Source organism: Mytilus edulis, chromosome 2, assembly GCF_963676685.1.
Source record: "Mytilus edulis chromosome 2, xbMytEdul2.2, whole genome shotgun sequence".
NCBI classification, from domain to species: Eukaryota; Metazoa; Mollusca; class Bivalvia; order Mytilida; family Mytilidae; genus Mytilus; species Mytilus edulis.
Window position 1 is genome coordinate 38,926,023 of NC_092345.1, and position 17,226 is coordinate 38,943,248.

At 32.3% G+C, this 17,226-nt stretch overlaps 1 protein-coding gene across 1 annotated transcript in view; it reads left to right on the forward strand.

The window, feature by feature from the left end:
- Positions 1-17,226, forward strand: part of LOC139510157 (glutamate decarboxylase 1-like) — a 164,704-nt gene that overhangs the window by 69,002 nt on the left and 78,476 nt on the right. The window contains exons 10-11 of the mRNA XM_071296502.1: positions 4,577-4,748; positions 8,098-8,162. Coding sequence (XP_071152603.1) covers positions 4,577-4,748; positions 8,098-8,162 — 237 coding nt within the window. The remainder of the gene's footprint in view (positions 1-4,576; positions 4,749-8,097; positions 8,163-17,226) is intronic.

Genomic DNA, 17,226 nt, shown 5'->3' on the forward strand with positions numbered 1-17,226 from the left:
ACATATGGTATTTTGAACCCCCCTGCGGTATATTGAACCCCCCTGTTTTTGATAAATAGTATTGCAGATAATCTAATTTACAATTTATTGGCTATCATTTTTTTAATTTGTGCTTTTAAGTAGGGGGTTCAATATACCGCAGGGGGGTCAAAATACCATGGCTAAGTAAAATTTTCAAAATATCTTTTCCAGTATATTAAATACATACAAACTACTCATTGGAGTATTATAACTATGTTGAGGAGTAAGAATAGCTTGAATTTTTTAAATTCAAGGTCTATAGTAGGGGGTTCAATATACCGCAGGGAGGTTAAAATACCATGGCTAAGTAAAATTTTCAAAATATCTTTTCCAGTATATTAAATACATACAAACTACTCATTGGAGTATTATAACTATGTTGAGGAGTAAGAATAGCTTGAACTTTTGAAATTTAAGGTCTATAGTAGGGGATTCAATATACCGCAGGGGGGTCAAAATACCATGGCTATGTAAAATTTTCAAAATATCTTTTCCAGTATATTAAATACATACAAACTACTCATTGGAGTATTATAACTATGTTAAGGAGTTAGAATAGCTTGAACTTTTGAAATTTAAGGTCTATAGTAGGGGGTTCAATATACTGCAGGGGGGTCAAAATACCATGGCTAAGTAAAATTTTCAAAATATATTTCCAGTATATTAAATACATACAAACTACTTATTGGAGTATTATAACTATGTTAAGGAGTTAGAATAGCTTGAATTTTTTTAATTTAAGGTCTATACTATAGTAGGGGGTTCAATATACCGCAGGGGGGTCAAAATACCATGGCCAAGTAAAATTTTCAAAATATCTTTTCCAGTATATTAAATACATACAAACTACTTATTGGAGTATTATAACTATGTTGAGGAGTTGGAATAGCTTGAACTTTTGAAATTTAAGGTCTATAGTAGGGGGTTCAATATACCGCAGGGGGGTCAAAATACCATGGCTAAGTAAAATTTTCAAAATAACTTTTCCAGCAAGTTTGATACATACAAACTACTTATTGGTGTATTCTAACTACATAAAAGAGTTAGAATTACTTGGATATTTTGACCCCCCTGCGGTATATTGAACACCTACTCTAGACCTGTAATTTAAACAAATCTGGCAAATCTAACTCTTTTATGTATTTAGAATACACCAATAAGTAGTTTGTATGTACTAAACTTGCTGGAAAAGAAATTTTGAAAATTTTACTTTTCCATGATATTTTGACCCCCCTGTGGTATATTGAACCCCTACTCTAGACCTTTAATTTCCAAAAATCTGGCAATTCTAACTCTTTTATTTAGTTACAATTCACCAATAAGTAGTTTGTATGTATTTAAATTGCTGGAAAAGACATTTTAAAAATTTTTCTTTGCCATGGTATTTTGACCCCCTCCCCCCTTTTTTACCATGGAAAATCAAAACTACCCTTATATTTATATATACATAGGTTATAATTACAAATAATTAAAGCATTCAAGCTACATATGGTCTAGTTATAATGTGTCAATAAGTATTTTGAATGACATTTTGTTGGTAAAGACTTCAGAGCACTTATACCAAGCAAAGATATTTCTTATAATTAAGCATGGAAAATGTACCTTCCCTTCTTGTATGAATGATTTTTTAATCTATGATAAGCTTTAGAATAATGTAAAATGTTCTAATATTCATCTAGAATGAAAAAAAACAGGGGGGTTCAATTTACCATGGGGGTTCAATTTTCCATACAGGGGGGGGTTCAATTTACCATGGGGGGGGGGGTTCAATTTACCATGGGGTTCAAAATACCATATGACACCGGCACAATTTCAGTAATTTGCAAAAGAAATAATAGTGATTCTCAGCATATTTCCCTCAAGGACCACCAGGGGGGGGGGGGGGAGATAAGAACTCCATAGGAATTTTGCATTATGATTTTTTTAGTTTTCCTAAAAGTTAGATTGTATTTGACTTTTTTCTGTGTAAATTTGGGATATAATGCTAAAGATTAAACTTAAAAATCTTCTGTTGCAATTACTTCAAGGTTAGGGTCAAATTTATGCTAGATTGACTGGACTATAAGTATTGGTTTATTCATATCATGAAAATCATTCAGAAACTGAATAATTGTTTTGTTTTTGAGTTGTACATGCAAGTTACATGAATAGATTGAATTGATATCAACTTATTGACAGAGAAAAAATATTTGAATTATTAATTTTTTTTACAAATCAAAATGGAATCCCAAAATAAAAAGACCTGAATATAGTAAGAAACACTGATATTAAAACTATATACCTAAGTTGGAACAGACTATACTATTTTATGCTCATTAAACCTTTTGTCTTTTTTTGTTGCTTTCTTTATTAATAGATAATTGGTATAATTAAAAGTAAACAAACCAGAAGTAAATCCCATCTGATGAGATAAACTAATTTTTATAGTTTATTTTATGTTGTACTGTTTCAACACTGTCCCATTTGGAGGGTTGAACATTCAAAAAGTTTAACCCCACCACATTCTGTACATTATGCCTGCACCAAGTCAGGAGCCTGAAATTCAGTGGTTGTCGTTTGTTGCTGTGTAACATTTGTTTTTCATTCATTATTTTGTACATAAATTATGCCATTAGTTTTATCGTTTGAATTGTTTTACATTTGTCATTTTGGGGACTTTTATATCTATGCGGTATGGCCTTTGCTCATCATTGAAGGCATAATGGTGACCTATAGTTTTTAATTTCTGTGTCATTTTGGTCTCTCTGGGAGAGTTTTCTAATTGGTATTCATACTACATTTTCTTATTTTTTTATGGATGCTTGTTTTTTTTCTTTAAAGTTGATGAAGACTGTAAAAACAATGGGAATATTGGAAAAACAAACTTTGATAGCTATTCGTGAAAAGGCTGATCTGGCAAAATTCTAGACAGCAGCATTGTTATCAATAAAGGAAGTTGTTGGGTTTAGGTGAATCTGACGTTTAGTGTTAGCAGTTTTCAATAGTGCAGAGAATGTTGACCTCTGACTTCTCTAGTAAAATTGCAAATTCTAGTGGAAACATCACTCCATCAACGAGTTACATGTACTGTAGAGTGTAGAATGTAAATGATTTTATACCTTCTGTTGGTCTTTTCTGCATGCATTATTTTTTATATTTTTTTAACACTTTACAGAGAAAAGGTAATTAAAATTACTGTTTGGACATTTCAAATTGTTTTATAAATAACGTAACATTGTAGATATATTTCGTATAATTTTTTATATCAGAAAAAAATGTTTTTTTACAAGTGCATTAATCTAACGATTTAAAAAACTTTTTTGTTTATACTTTTATAAAATTTACTCATATTAAGTGTGCAAAAATTAATTCTTGTTTATTTACTAATTTACCTTTAGCTTCGTAGATATAGTCCTAATTTACGGTAAATGTACATCATGATGACAAGAATGCAATCAATCATTTTCCATGTTCACACATTATGTTGAAAAAATATTTCGATCACAAAAGCTGTTTACGCGTTTGTTGTTATCTTTACACGACTTTTCTTAATTAAATATTCTGTTAGCAGAGGGTTCTGAAAAAATCAGTTACTATGATCATAGACATATTTTATACAGTTTCGATTATCTTTTAAGTTATTTGTCCACAAGTTATGACTATCTTCTTTTGGAGTTACGATGATCTTCCGTAAATTTGCAATGGCTATTATTTCGGTAACAAGGTCAGATATGATATTTAGAACACACTCATACAACAATACCGTACATATCAACATTAGCGGCTGAGAAATTCTTTAAAACAAAGCGTGTACACGGAGAAATTTAAAAAAAAACGATTTTACCTGCTTTGGGCTCCGCCATGTTGCGATCACCGTAACTGCAATCACGGTGATCATTGTAACACCAGTGAACAATTATATGACTGCTGATATCTGCAGCTCAAAATCCCACTAGACAGTATTGATGCGTCATAAATAAAGAAGTTATACTGGGTAAAACACCATAAACACAATTTATGAAACTATTGTCACAATACACATTCATGCTTGATACTTATTTAGGCTGAACAAAGATAAAAATTTAAGAGACTAAATACACATTAATCAGGACGCTCATGAAAATCCTAAACCGCAACAGAACATATTAAGCAGAATATCAAAGAATCGCATTGAGAGAAATAAAGTTAAGCTTCGATATACTATATATCTTTAAATATTTACCAAAGGTACCGGGCTTATAATTCGATATGCCAGATGCGCGTTTCGTCTACATAAGACTCATCAGTGAAGCTCAGATCAAAATAGTGATATACACTTTTATTAAACGTTAATGTAAATAGTAAAAGTATTAGGTTTTTCGTTTTAATATAGGAATACTGAGTACTAAGATAATGAACATACACCAAACGTATATATATTTCACTCTGGTGTCTTAACGATATTTGATCGGGTAAATTGTTATTGAATTAAATAAAATTTTAACCTAAAGGAAATCACAAGGAATAATTGACAACAAATTCTTTTAAGAAACTATAATAAAGTTATGATATGTATGAACTATATTTGTACTTGAAGTGGTAAAATGAAGGCAGATATCTTGCGGACAAAAATAAAACACTCAATTGCAAACCAACAGATTCCTTTGATGGTAAATGCGACATGTGGAACAACAATTTTGGGAGCTTTCGACCCTCTGGATCAAATTGCCGATGTATGTGAAGAGTTTGGGATGTGGCTACATGTAGACGTACGTTCAAATAAAGACATGCAATCTAAACTATTATCAACTCCATTTTTAATCTATTGAATATATTAGACGTTCACGTACAGATGATTACTTTTTTTCCCCCTCAATTTTAAGAATTTGTCCGTGTGTGGTATGAAAGGTTTGAAAAACGTATCTTTCTAACATTTTATAAACATTGAATGTACAATTATTGATATCAAGATATTGAACATTCATCGAAATCTCAAAGATGGATATGCTTAAAAATATACCTTAATTTTGTTGTTGGTAGTAAATATAAGGATGTTATAAAACTTGAAAAACTTGATGAATATTATTGTGAATATTTAGAAAACAATAATATTATTCGTACAGGTTCGATGAAATGACAAATGTTGAGAGATACCACAAAAAAATCCGCTAGTTGCTAATTTGTTGTATTATATGTCTCTGATTCCAATATTTAAGTGGTTTATAAAAATTAAAACCATTTGTTTTCAAAATCTGTTGATAGCTCACCTGGCTTTAAGGCTTATGTAAGCTTTAATTTGTCATCTTCTTCGGTCGTGCGTCCGTCTCTCGTCTACGGAAGCCAGTTAGTGTCACCGTGGATTTTATTTTTAAATCATTATAACGACTTAGCTAACTTGTTATAACGACTAAACTAATTCAACTCGTTATAACAGCTTAGCCAGCTTGTTTAAACAACTTAATTTACTCGTTAAAACGACTTAGCTAACTTCTTAAAAAGACTTAGCTAATTCGGTATAACGACTTCGCTAACTCGTTTAAACAACTGAGATATCTCGTTTAAACAAATTAGCTAACTTCTTAAAAAGACTTAGCTAATTCGGTATAACGTCTTAGCTAATTCGTTAAAACGACTTATCTTAAACGTTTAAACAACTTAATTTACTCAGTTAAACGGCTTAGCTAACTCGTTTCAACAACTTACTAGTATCTCAAATGTTTAAACAAATTAGCCTACTCGTTTACAAGACTTAGCTTACTTAAGTTGTTATAACAAGTTAGATTAGCTAAGTCGTTATAACAAGTTATCTAAGTCGAGTTAACGAGTAAGCTAAGTTATTTAAACGTTTTAGATAAGTTGTTTAAACGAGTTAGCTTACTTGTTTAAACGAGTTTGCCAAGTCGTTTAAACGAGTCAACTTAGTTGTTAAAACGAGTTTGGTAAGTCTTTAAATAAAATTGAGAATGGAAATGGGGAATGTGTCAAAGAGACAACAACCCGACCAAATAAAAAACAACAGCAAAGGGTCACCAACAGGTCTCCAATGTAGCGAGAAATTCCCGCACCCGGAGGCGTCCTTCAGCTGGCCCCTAAACAAATATATACTAGTCCAGTGATAATGAACGCCATACTAATTTCCAAATTGTACACAAGAAACTAAAATTAAAATAATACAAGACTAACAAAGGCCAGAGGCTCCTGACTTGGGACAGGCGCAAAAATGCGGCGGGGTTAAACATGTTTGTGAGATCTCAACCCTCCCCCTATACCTCTAACCAATGTAGTAAAGTAAACGCATAACAATACGCACATTAAAATTCAGTTCAAGAGAAATCCGAGTCTGATGTCAGAAGATGTAACCAAAGAAAATAAACAAAATGACAATAATACATAAATAACAACAGACTACTAGCAGTTAACTGACATGCCAGCTCCAGACTTCAATTAAACTGACTGAAAGATTATGATTTCATCATATGAACATCAGGCACAATCCTTCCCGTTAGGGGTTACATGTATGACGAGTTAGATTAGCTTAATCGTTTAAACGAGTTAGCTAAGTTGTTTACACGACTTAGTTAAGTTGTTTACACGACTTGGCTAAGACGTTTTAATGAGTTATCTAAGTCATTTAAACGAGTTTTCTTAGTCGTTATAACGATTCAGATAAGCTTAGTCGTTATAAACAGTTAGATAAGTCGTTTAAACGAATAAGTTAAGTTGTCATAACGATTTAGATTAGCTAAGTCGTTATAACAAGTTATCTAAGTTGTTTAAACGAGTTAGCTAAGTCATTATAACAAGTTAGCAAAGTCGTTTTAACGACTTAAAAATAAAACTCCACCCTGACACTTACTGGCTTCCGTACTCGTTCATCCGTTTGTCATCCGTCGTCTTTTGTTTGTTTTTTGTCGCCCGTTGTCCTTCAATCAGTCATCCATTAACATTTTTTTCCAGGTTCATCAACCAACATTTCCGACATGTCTTGAAATAGAACTGCACTTTTGGCTTAAGTCTCTAAAACTGAAACTGACCGGATAAAAAATGGCCATCACAACAATTTCTATCCAACAAAAAAAAATAAAAAATCTGTCTGCGGCCGTTATTACCTTTTATAATTATTTTGTATTCAACTTTTGCAGTTGTTGGCCACCAATGTGAAAACTGTAGGAGCTAGACTGAAATACCTGTTATCGTGAAAAATACAGGAGCTAGGTTAAACGTGTAATTTACAAAAATGTGCAGCACGACAATTTCTAGCAATCCTGAAATATGCATTTATCCAATTTTAGTACTTTTTGCTGTTATTTTGAAACTATAATAAGAGCTATGTTAAAAGTTTAAACTGCAAATCTTATCAGCATATCAATGATTATCTACTTTGATTTTTACAACCTGTTTTGAACCCTGAAATGTTAGTTTATACTGTTGTTTTTTTTTGCAGTTATTGATGTTATTTAAGAACACGATAGAGAGCTTCCTTAAAGTAAACAATGCAAACAAAAAATACAAATACAAGTTTTATTTCGGGAAAAAAACCCACACCAGAAGTTAGGAATAACATTAACGGTACCAATTTTCCTGCACCAGATGCGCATTTCGACAATACATGTCTCTTCAGTGATGCTCGTGGCCAAAATATTTGAAATCCAAAGCTTATATAAAAGATGAAGAGCTATAATCCAAAAGGTCCAAAAAGGATAGCCAAATCCGTGAAAGGAATCAGAGCTTTGCATGAGGGAGATACATTCCTTAATTTATAATAATTTCTAACACTTTGTAACAGCGATTTTAATAGCACAAAAAAAATCCGTATTTTCATGCCAGTACCGAAGTACTGGCTACTGGGCTGGTGATACCCTCGGAGACTAACAGTCCACCAGCAGAGACATCGACCCAGTGGTAGTAATAACATTAACGGTACCAGAAAACAAGAGGAAAAAAATTACCTGTATCGCTCACCTGGTGAAAAAATCGTCTGTTTTCTAGTTATGACCATTCCTAGTTACCCTTTGTGTCGCTGATCAGTTTTGCAATTATCTTTCAAAAGAATGTAAACACGTTGTTTAAATATTCGAAATTGCAATAGTTTCTGTTCAAATTATGTTTTCATTACAGGGAGCTTGGGGAGGTGGTGCATTATTGTCTGACAATCACCGCTACTTGTTGAAAGGAATCCATAGGTAAATTTACATTTAATTTTCACATATGTTCCTTTGCACTTTTTTTTATAACATTATTTTTTGGGAAACTAAATATAATCTCGCCAGGAAAGGACCATTCAAAAAATGTAAATAGAGAAATACTACTTCGCCTGTCTAAATTTAAATTTATTGAAAAATGTTAGGTTCTGATGCAGATTCTGTAAAAAAATATAATGAAGCTTTCTTGTCGAACGAGCCAAGCAGTCCATTTTGTTTTACTTGACTAATGTTTACATCTAAATTGTTAGTTAAAAGATATTGCTATACGTTGTAATTTAGTATTTTCTAGATTCAAAACATGTTTAACCATGAGGTCCATTCAAACCAACCAGACAATGTCGGTTAAAGTTTGTATGACTTCACAAATCATTAGCCGGAAGTCCGCCTGTGGTAACAGTCGGTATCAGAAGCTTGTCACCAGTCATGTTTGTGAGACGAGCTTGGCAATGCCATTATATTCACGAGATACGCTAACCTGCGTTCGTTGAAATGTTGCAATCACTTATCGTTTACCAGAGATTTCCAATAATATGACATTACTCGACATAACCAATCTATCTGAATGTATCTCGGCTGATTGCATTGAACATGACGGAATGATGTATAGACAGCATAAATGTTTTGACTCGTTCAATACACATTCTTTGTATGAAAAGATGTTATTCAATAAAAAAAAATCTGCTATTCTTATTTTTATTGTATGAATAAATTTCAAAATCATAAAAATCCTTATTATATCTAAGGCTTAATTCTTTTAAGTTAGTTTCAATATATCAGTCGTGTTTAATATCAAATGAGAACATAAAGATGAAAGTATCTATATAATTATTGGTTTGTTAATGTAAGACATAAGACATAAGACATTTTATTTCACTGAAGCCCCCCCCCCCCCCCCCCCCCCCCCCACATTGGATGTGTGGGTACAAGATGTTTTAACAAACAATAAAAGTGTGAACATATTTACAATACAACAACACGGTAAACAAAGGTGCAATAATAATAATATAATATAATATAAGTAATACTGATATGTGACAGGAAGTACAAGTTATAGTAACATGATTAAGCACATGTATTAAAAGGTTTTAATAACATTTTTGCAAAACTTACTATTCCAGTAGGTGTTAATACATCTCATGTATTCATTAGTTCTTTAAATTTTAAAACATTTGGGTTATTGCACATATTTAAAGGTACAAATTTAGCTGTTAAATTGTTGAAAAAGGTACATTTGAATAAGTAATGCAAGAGGGACGAAAGATACCAAAGGGACAGTCAAACTCATAAATCTAAAACAAACTGACAACGCCATGGCTAAAAATAAAAAAGACAAACAGAAAAACAATAGTACACACGACACAACATAGAAAACTAAAAAATAAACAACACGAACCCCACCAAAAACTAGGGGTGATCTCAGGTGCTCCGGAAGGGTAAGCAGATCCTGCTCCACATGTGGCACCCGTCGTGTTGCTTATGTGATTACAAATCCGGTAAATAGTCTAATTCGGTAGGTCATATTCATGAAAGGGAAGGGGATTGTAGTTACGACGTAAGGAACATATCCGATATCATTTGTGAAACGGCTATTCCATAACGGTCAACCAACTCGTGATGGCGTCCGCAAAATTTACGAAGGGATAATTTCAACTTCACCATTTGGAATTCTTGGTTTAATAGCTTCCTTGTGAGCAGCAAACCTCTATCAAGAAAATCATGATAGGAAATGCAAGCACGGGAATAACGTATCAATTGGGAGATATATACCCCGTATGCAGGTGCTGCTGGAATGTTGCTACTTAGAAATGGAAAGTTCACAATTGCAACTCATCACCAAGTTCATTAGCAATAAAGGTTGTACATGGAGAGGTAGGAAGATAGTAGATGTCTCTCCTTGTACGTTTCCACCTTATATTATGTGGGGGGGGAAATTGAAACAAAAGATAAAAAAAAAAGAAATGATCACTTAGATTTGACTAAATTCTGACAGCTGTTCTATATATAATAATCTTTTATCCCGTTAACTGAGATAGCAAAATAGTATGTAGATTGTTTTTGTGTCGGGATGTATAAGTACCCGGCCACGTCTACTTGTATTTTTGGCCATCTGATGAGTTAAGCCTTTTTCAACTGATTTTTATAGTTCGTTCTTATGTTGTACTGTTATACCACTATCCCAGGTTAGGGGGAGGGTTGGGATCCCGCTAACATGTTTAACCCCGCCACATTATTTGTGTATGTGCCTGTCCCAAGTCAGGAGCCTGTTATTCAGTGGTTGTCGTTTGTTTATGTGTTACATATTTGTTTTCCGTTCATTTTTTTTACATAAATAAGGCCGTTAGTTTTCTCGTTTGAATTGTTTTACATCGTCTTATGGGGGCCTATTATAGCTGACTATGCGGTATGGGCTTTGCTTATTGTTGAAGGCCGTACGGTGACCTATAGTTGTTAATGTCTGTGTCATTTTGGTCTTTTGTGGATAGTTGTCTCATTGGCAATCATACCACATCTTCTTTTTTATACTTAAGCTAAATTTCGAGAAAAAAAAAGTATAATTAAAAATGTAAAGGTATACATGTAAAAATCTGACACTATTAGTGTTAATTTTGGGTTGTTTTCCTTTGTCACAATTGAAAATTTGGCATCTTTATTTTATTTGGGTTTATTATATTTACGTTTTTTAAAGGTAGCTTTGTCAGCATATAAAGTGGTTCTATTGTGTTAAAGTGAAATTGTTTATATCATCGTCTCATTTGTTCCTGTTCGAGTATTCTTACATGTATATTCTAGAAAGTGTTTTGTCTTCAGTTAGTTCCAAACGAAGCCATAATTGAAGCTTGTTTCAACAGCATTGATTCGCATTAAATATACTATATCCAAAGTGTATGCACTGTAAATGTTGATATGTAACCTCTCATATTTTTATATTTATATTAAAATTTACATTGCATACCAAAATAGAGTTTGACCCGGATTTAGTGGTTCACTAACTATGGAAATGTGATAATGTGAGAGGACACGGTGTCTAAAGGCCACATATTCTTTTTTTAAATATTTAGAATATACATATACGGGGCAATATGCGCAATTGATTTTCCATAGGCGGTAATGGTAACATTTTAATCTGTAGCTCAGTGGATATCGTAAACTTGGATATGTATGATGGCTCGTTTAAAAGCTAAGACATTTTTTACATATTATGTAGTTAAATTTTCTGGGTACGAAGTGAGATTTGTATTTCAGTAAATTAACATACCCCGAACATCCTTTCTTGATGCGGCTCCTCGAGGTTAAAATATCCCTTCCTTCACAAGTCCTTTGAAAATGTTATACTTTGTATACATTTAATAGCTCCATAGTTTTTACACATTTATTCTATGGTCCTCTACTTTCCAAACTAACACAAATGGTTAAGCTTAGTCCCATGTTAAAAATAGAAACATGTTTGATATCGCTACACAGACATTTTTTGTTTACACAAAACTTTTAAGTTTTTCAATTTGAGGCGCATTGATAATATTGACCCATATAAATATATTTATAACCATCTCTTTGGTCTTTAATGCGCGCTCGCATCGACAGTAGCTTGAATTTTATTTCTAATGAGGCAAACGATTTGAATATAAGCAATCCAAGCCTTAACTTGTTGAAAACATTGCAATGCCAATGGACGGGAAACAGCAAATCATAATCGCAAAATAGTTTTCAGCGTTCACAAATGCAAACCAAAGCGAATTTCAAATAGGTTTGATTTCTTGATTGATTTCTTTTGAAGAAAAAGTGCATGCATATTCTGGTTTAAGTAAAGCGAAATAATTAAATAATATAATACACTCGGTCGCCCAGGATAACAGCATTCATTTCAACCAAAACTAGAAAATGAGACCACGTAAGAAAGGGTCAGATATTTTCTTGTAGTAGTCCTCCCATGAAGACTTGTTTAAAATTGTTCTGTTCGTGTAATAATAACTCTTCTCTAACATTTGATTAAACGTACCTATTTTGACTGGATGTAGCAGTGTATTAATACATCCAAGACAAACAGGCGGGCCACGGTTTTTAGCATAGGTTGTATTGTTTAATTGAAGATATTTTTTTATAGAATACATATTGCTACGTATACATCCCGCAGATTTGTAGAATTGTATCATGCAATATTGATATTTTCCAGTGCGCAAAAATTACTGACGGAATTATATGTACGACCAAAATGAATTTTAAACAGATTTGTTGATATCAAAGTTTACAATCATCTATGTCTTTGAACTTTATTATACGTTTGGGTGGTTTTGACAAAATGCATGGACTATAATAAATTGGTGGACTATGCATTATGTCTTACATTAATCAATGTCAGTAAGAAGTGAACATCAGTTTGTCCTATATGAATGCCAAGTAATTGTTGAAAATGACGTCCAAAACAGTAATTTGATTAAAGAAAGTTTGACTATGATTTTGTTAAATTGATCATAGGTAAGGAGTGTGTCAACGGTGTAAACGTTTTGAGCCGTTGTCGCTCTGCATTGTATAATATGAAAAGCACAGTAAATGCTTTCTCTTTATCTTACTTTTTCAATGGTAAAAAACTTGTTGAGGAATAACCTCATTGCTTCAATGGAATATACGCCACTGCTCAAGTGTGGCTAGTCCTGGGTTCGATCACTCCCCTAATGTGGTTATAGAACTATAACATGATCCACTTCTACTGTTGATTATAGTTTGGGTCCTTTTTTCAAAATCCCAGATTTGCATCTATGATCATCTTTTATTGAAGACTTATAATCTTTGTCTATGATTCTTACCTTACAAATTGACTTCAGTGATCTTTATATTAAAAACCAATTCGGTAAATCTTATAAATTGTTTATCAATGAAATAGATAAAATATTATATCTATACTTTTTAAATCTAAAGACCGTTTTTTTGTTCAAGTAATAAACGTATAACCAAAGAAAGCTACAAGTCAAACTTATATAAAGGTATATATACTTGATAGGGTATACTGACAATTTCATCCTTTTACAGTGTACGTTGATTACTGTTTCACACAATAAGCAATTAGACAACCTAATTAGTTCCGGAACTATCATATGCGATTTCCTTTTAGTCATGTCATTATATATATGTAGGAATCAAATATATGGTGGGTTCCAAATCTATGGCTGATTCCTAATCTATGTTAGATTCCTAATCTATGCCAAATGTGACGTCATGCCGTCCCAAATCTATGGCGGATTTTTGTTGTTTCCAAATCTAGGGCAGATTTTTTTTGCAAATATAGAACAAGGCAGTACATATACGATCAATGACTTATCATAAACAAGCGGAAATGAACGACAACGGGATTATGTCTATACAAATTTGTGAAAAAAACATTCTGTAATGGTCAACAAAATCATGATGGCAAACAAAAACAAATTGTAAATGATGAATTCATATACCTTAATATAGACTTCAAGATTAAAACGATGTGTCCCGTAAAGGGTAAGCACTTTCTAATTGGTGCATGGTATCAGTACCTGTTTAACCCATTTATTAAACATAACTATTAAATCTCTTAACAATAAAGAAGCGGCAGTTTTTCTTTTTTATCAAATATTGATTATAAATAAAAATGAATAGTTTGAATTTTGAAATGATATTTATTTCATTGTAAACACATCTTTTTTTATTTGATGACGATTTAAATTAAAAGGGTATCCGGTAATTTTATCTTTCACTTTATAAACTTTACCAGCCGTAGACAGTAAAATAATTACTATAACTCCTTTTCTAAAACATTAGGGACTGGAATAAAGGGGTGCCCTTGTTCACCATGGGCTTTGGCCGGTGCAGAACATTGTGTGCCTCTTTCGGTTACTAGTAATATAATATATTTCACATCTTCCTTTAAACCATCCGCAAATTGTTATCGAGGGATCTACCTTTATTTGGAAGGGTGTTCAAATCTATTGATTTCAGCATCGTTAGCAGCGTCGATGATGAAATATTGCGATATTCAATTGTGACGTTATATGTTACTCTTTGCGCGGCAAATTACTCAAATTAAAGATCTGCAATAGATTTGGAGAAAACAAAAATCTGCCATAGATTTGATTTGATTGACTTTTGTAACGTCACATTTGCCATAGATTAGGAATCTGCCATAGATTTGCAACCCGCCATAAATTTGAGTCCTACATATATTTGTCACATGTTACCTATTACCTTATCTGTACGTTCTGAATCTGTCAGGCGCACCACCAAACGGTGTATTTGGGACATGCTTTACACACGGGTCATAATCACAGGGTTGATACTACTAAATTCATCATTGTCACATTGTTTCCTATTGTAGTATTTTAATCAAGATGACTTTATAAAATGACAATACGAATACTAAAAATCTATACTTATAATAAGGCGAAGGAACAGTTTCCAATTTGTAAGCCGACATAACTTAAAATCAGCGAATCAAAGAATTCAACTTTTGCCATAGATTAGGAATCTGCCATAGATTTGTAACCCACCATATATTTGATTCCTACATATATATAGTGACATGACTAAAAGGAAATCGCATATGATAGTTCCGGAACTTATTAGTTTGTCTAATTGCTTATTGCTGAGACAGTAATCGTTGTAAAAGGATGACATTTTCAGTATACCCTATCAAGTATGCATACCCTTATATAAGTTTGACTTGTAGCTTTCTTTGGTTATACGTTTATTAGGTGAACAAAAAAACGGTCTTAAGATTTAGTAGTATTATAGACAGGGCTATGAATCAATCAAATTAAGATCATCACTCAAGAAATTTTACGGTCGCCATCATGAGCTGATTGGCCATTATGACAAAAGTGTGTCAGAAATCATTTCTGATATTCTTCCTTAGTCATAATAACCTTCCATCATTACCGAACTGAACAAAGATATAACACGGATGCCGTATACGGTGCAGGAAATGCTTACCCTTCCAGAGCACCTGATTTCACTCCCGGTTATTAGTGGAGTTCGTGTTGTTTCTTATTTATTATTTATAACTGTTGATGTGAATGTCCTTTGGTTTTTTGAATCTTTGTTTACTCCTTGGTTTTGATTGTTATTGTCTTATTTATAACTAATATAGGACAATGCTGATGATTAAAAATTACTCCATCCCAAACCCTTTTGCCAAATAATTAATATTAAACAGTCTCCGGGACAAGTTTGCAATTCCGCTGAGTGCAAAAGTTGTCACCTTAATTTTTGGAGTTAAGTCAAAACAAAGTTGATAACTTGGTTGGTATTGGTTCTCTGATATTTGTCCTAAAATTTTTTGGATCTAGCACCACTGTTGAAAAAGTTATGCCCCTTTTTTCAACAATTTCCTCAGAGGAAAAGTACTTTTCCTCAAGGGAAATCAAATTTCCCTGAAGGAAAAAGATTTTTCCTCAAGGGAAATTGTTTTTTCCTCAAGGGAAAAAGATTTCCCTTAGGGAATTTGCTGCATAATAATTTCCTTTGAGGAAATTCTATTTCCTTAGAGGAAATTCTTTTTCCTTAGAGGAAATTCTTTTTCCTTTGAGGAAATTTGCAGCTTCAAATTTTCCTTAGAGGAAATACTTTTTCCTTTGAGGAAATTTATAGCTTCAAATTTTCCTTGGAGGAAATACTTTTTCCTGTGAGGAAATTTTTGACAAACACTTTTCCTTGGAGGAAAATTCAAGACAACAAATTTCCTCTAGGGAAATCATTGTTCTTCAAATTTCCTCTAAGGAAATTTCTGAACATCAAATTTCCCTTAAGGAAATGTTTTCCCTTATTTTTACTTGTTAAACATTTCTTCACTACACCATGTATACAAACAGTATGAATATAATTATTACAAGACTGTATAATTGATGCAAATGATATTTAAAACTTTAATAAATGTTTGACTCAACATTTTAATGACATTGAAAATAATACAGTCTGACTGTTTAGATCTAGATATTGTTTATACTTTTTATATAAATTTAACTTTGATTTATATTTTTTTTTGGAGCAAATGCTTCTATTTTCTTTGTAATTTTTTCAATGCGATACATTAATAAGCAACCAATTTGAATGTCATACCATTTGTGGTGTTCTAAAGAATTTGTTTATATATTTGCAGATTAAATAATAAAATAAACACTTTTCGTGTTATTTTAAATTAGAATTTCTTCTGTTTCAGCTTGTATACAGTTATTCTATCCACTACGTAAGAATTCAGTGAATACATTATTCCATTCACTAAACAATTCCCTTCAATTCTAAGAGAAATCATTTTTGCAAATTGTTCTTCAATGATCTTCTTCTGTATATTTGATATGAGGGAGCGATGTAAATGAGTGGATAAAACTGGTGTTCCTTTTTTCAACAACAAAATAGTATTTGTTCAGCATTCTCCTTTCTTTTGATTAAGATATGTTGTTGCTTTTATGCAATAGTGTTTTTGTGTATCTATGATAGAACTCCATTTTGTTTATGGTCATTATCATGTGATAATGTTGAAATTTCCTATTTCTTTTTTGCAGGAAAGCACACATTCCATTTCAAATTAATCCAATTATGCACTATGTAAATAAATTTCAACTTTAAGTTTCCTCTTCAGTAATGACCTATTGATCATGAAAACCAAGATGTCTGATCACCTATAAATACACAAAATAAACAAATAAAATGTTATAAATGGAGAGAGAAACAGCAATAAATGTTTTTCATGTGTATCTTTCCTTATTAAAATACATTAAGTAAACTTGAACTCGAGAAAAATAAATAACTGCGATGTAGACTAGAAAGTATAAAATGCCAAATAAAGTATTCACGAAAAATTAGTTGATTTACAGAAGTCAAGTCCGTGTTTGCAGGAAATTTACATCATTGGTTGTCTGGTGGAGAGTTGTCTTATTGGCAATCATACCACATCTTATTTTTATATAACCTTGCCATATTCCTATTGTGCCTGTCCAAAGTTCAGAGCCTGTAGCTTTTGTCAGTTTAGTCTGACACTAAAATTTAGTGGTTGTTGTTGTTGTTGTTTCATACCGGTCATATTTAT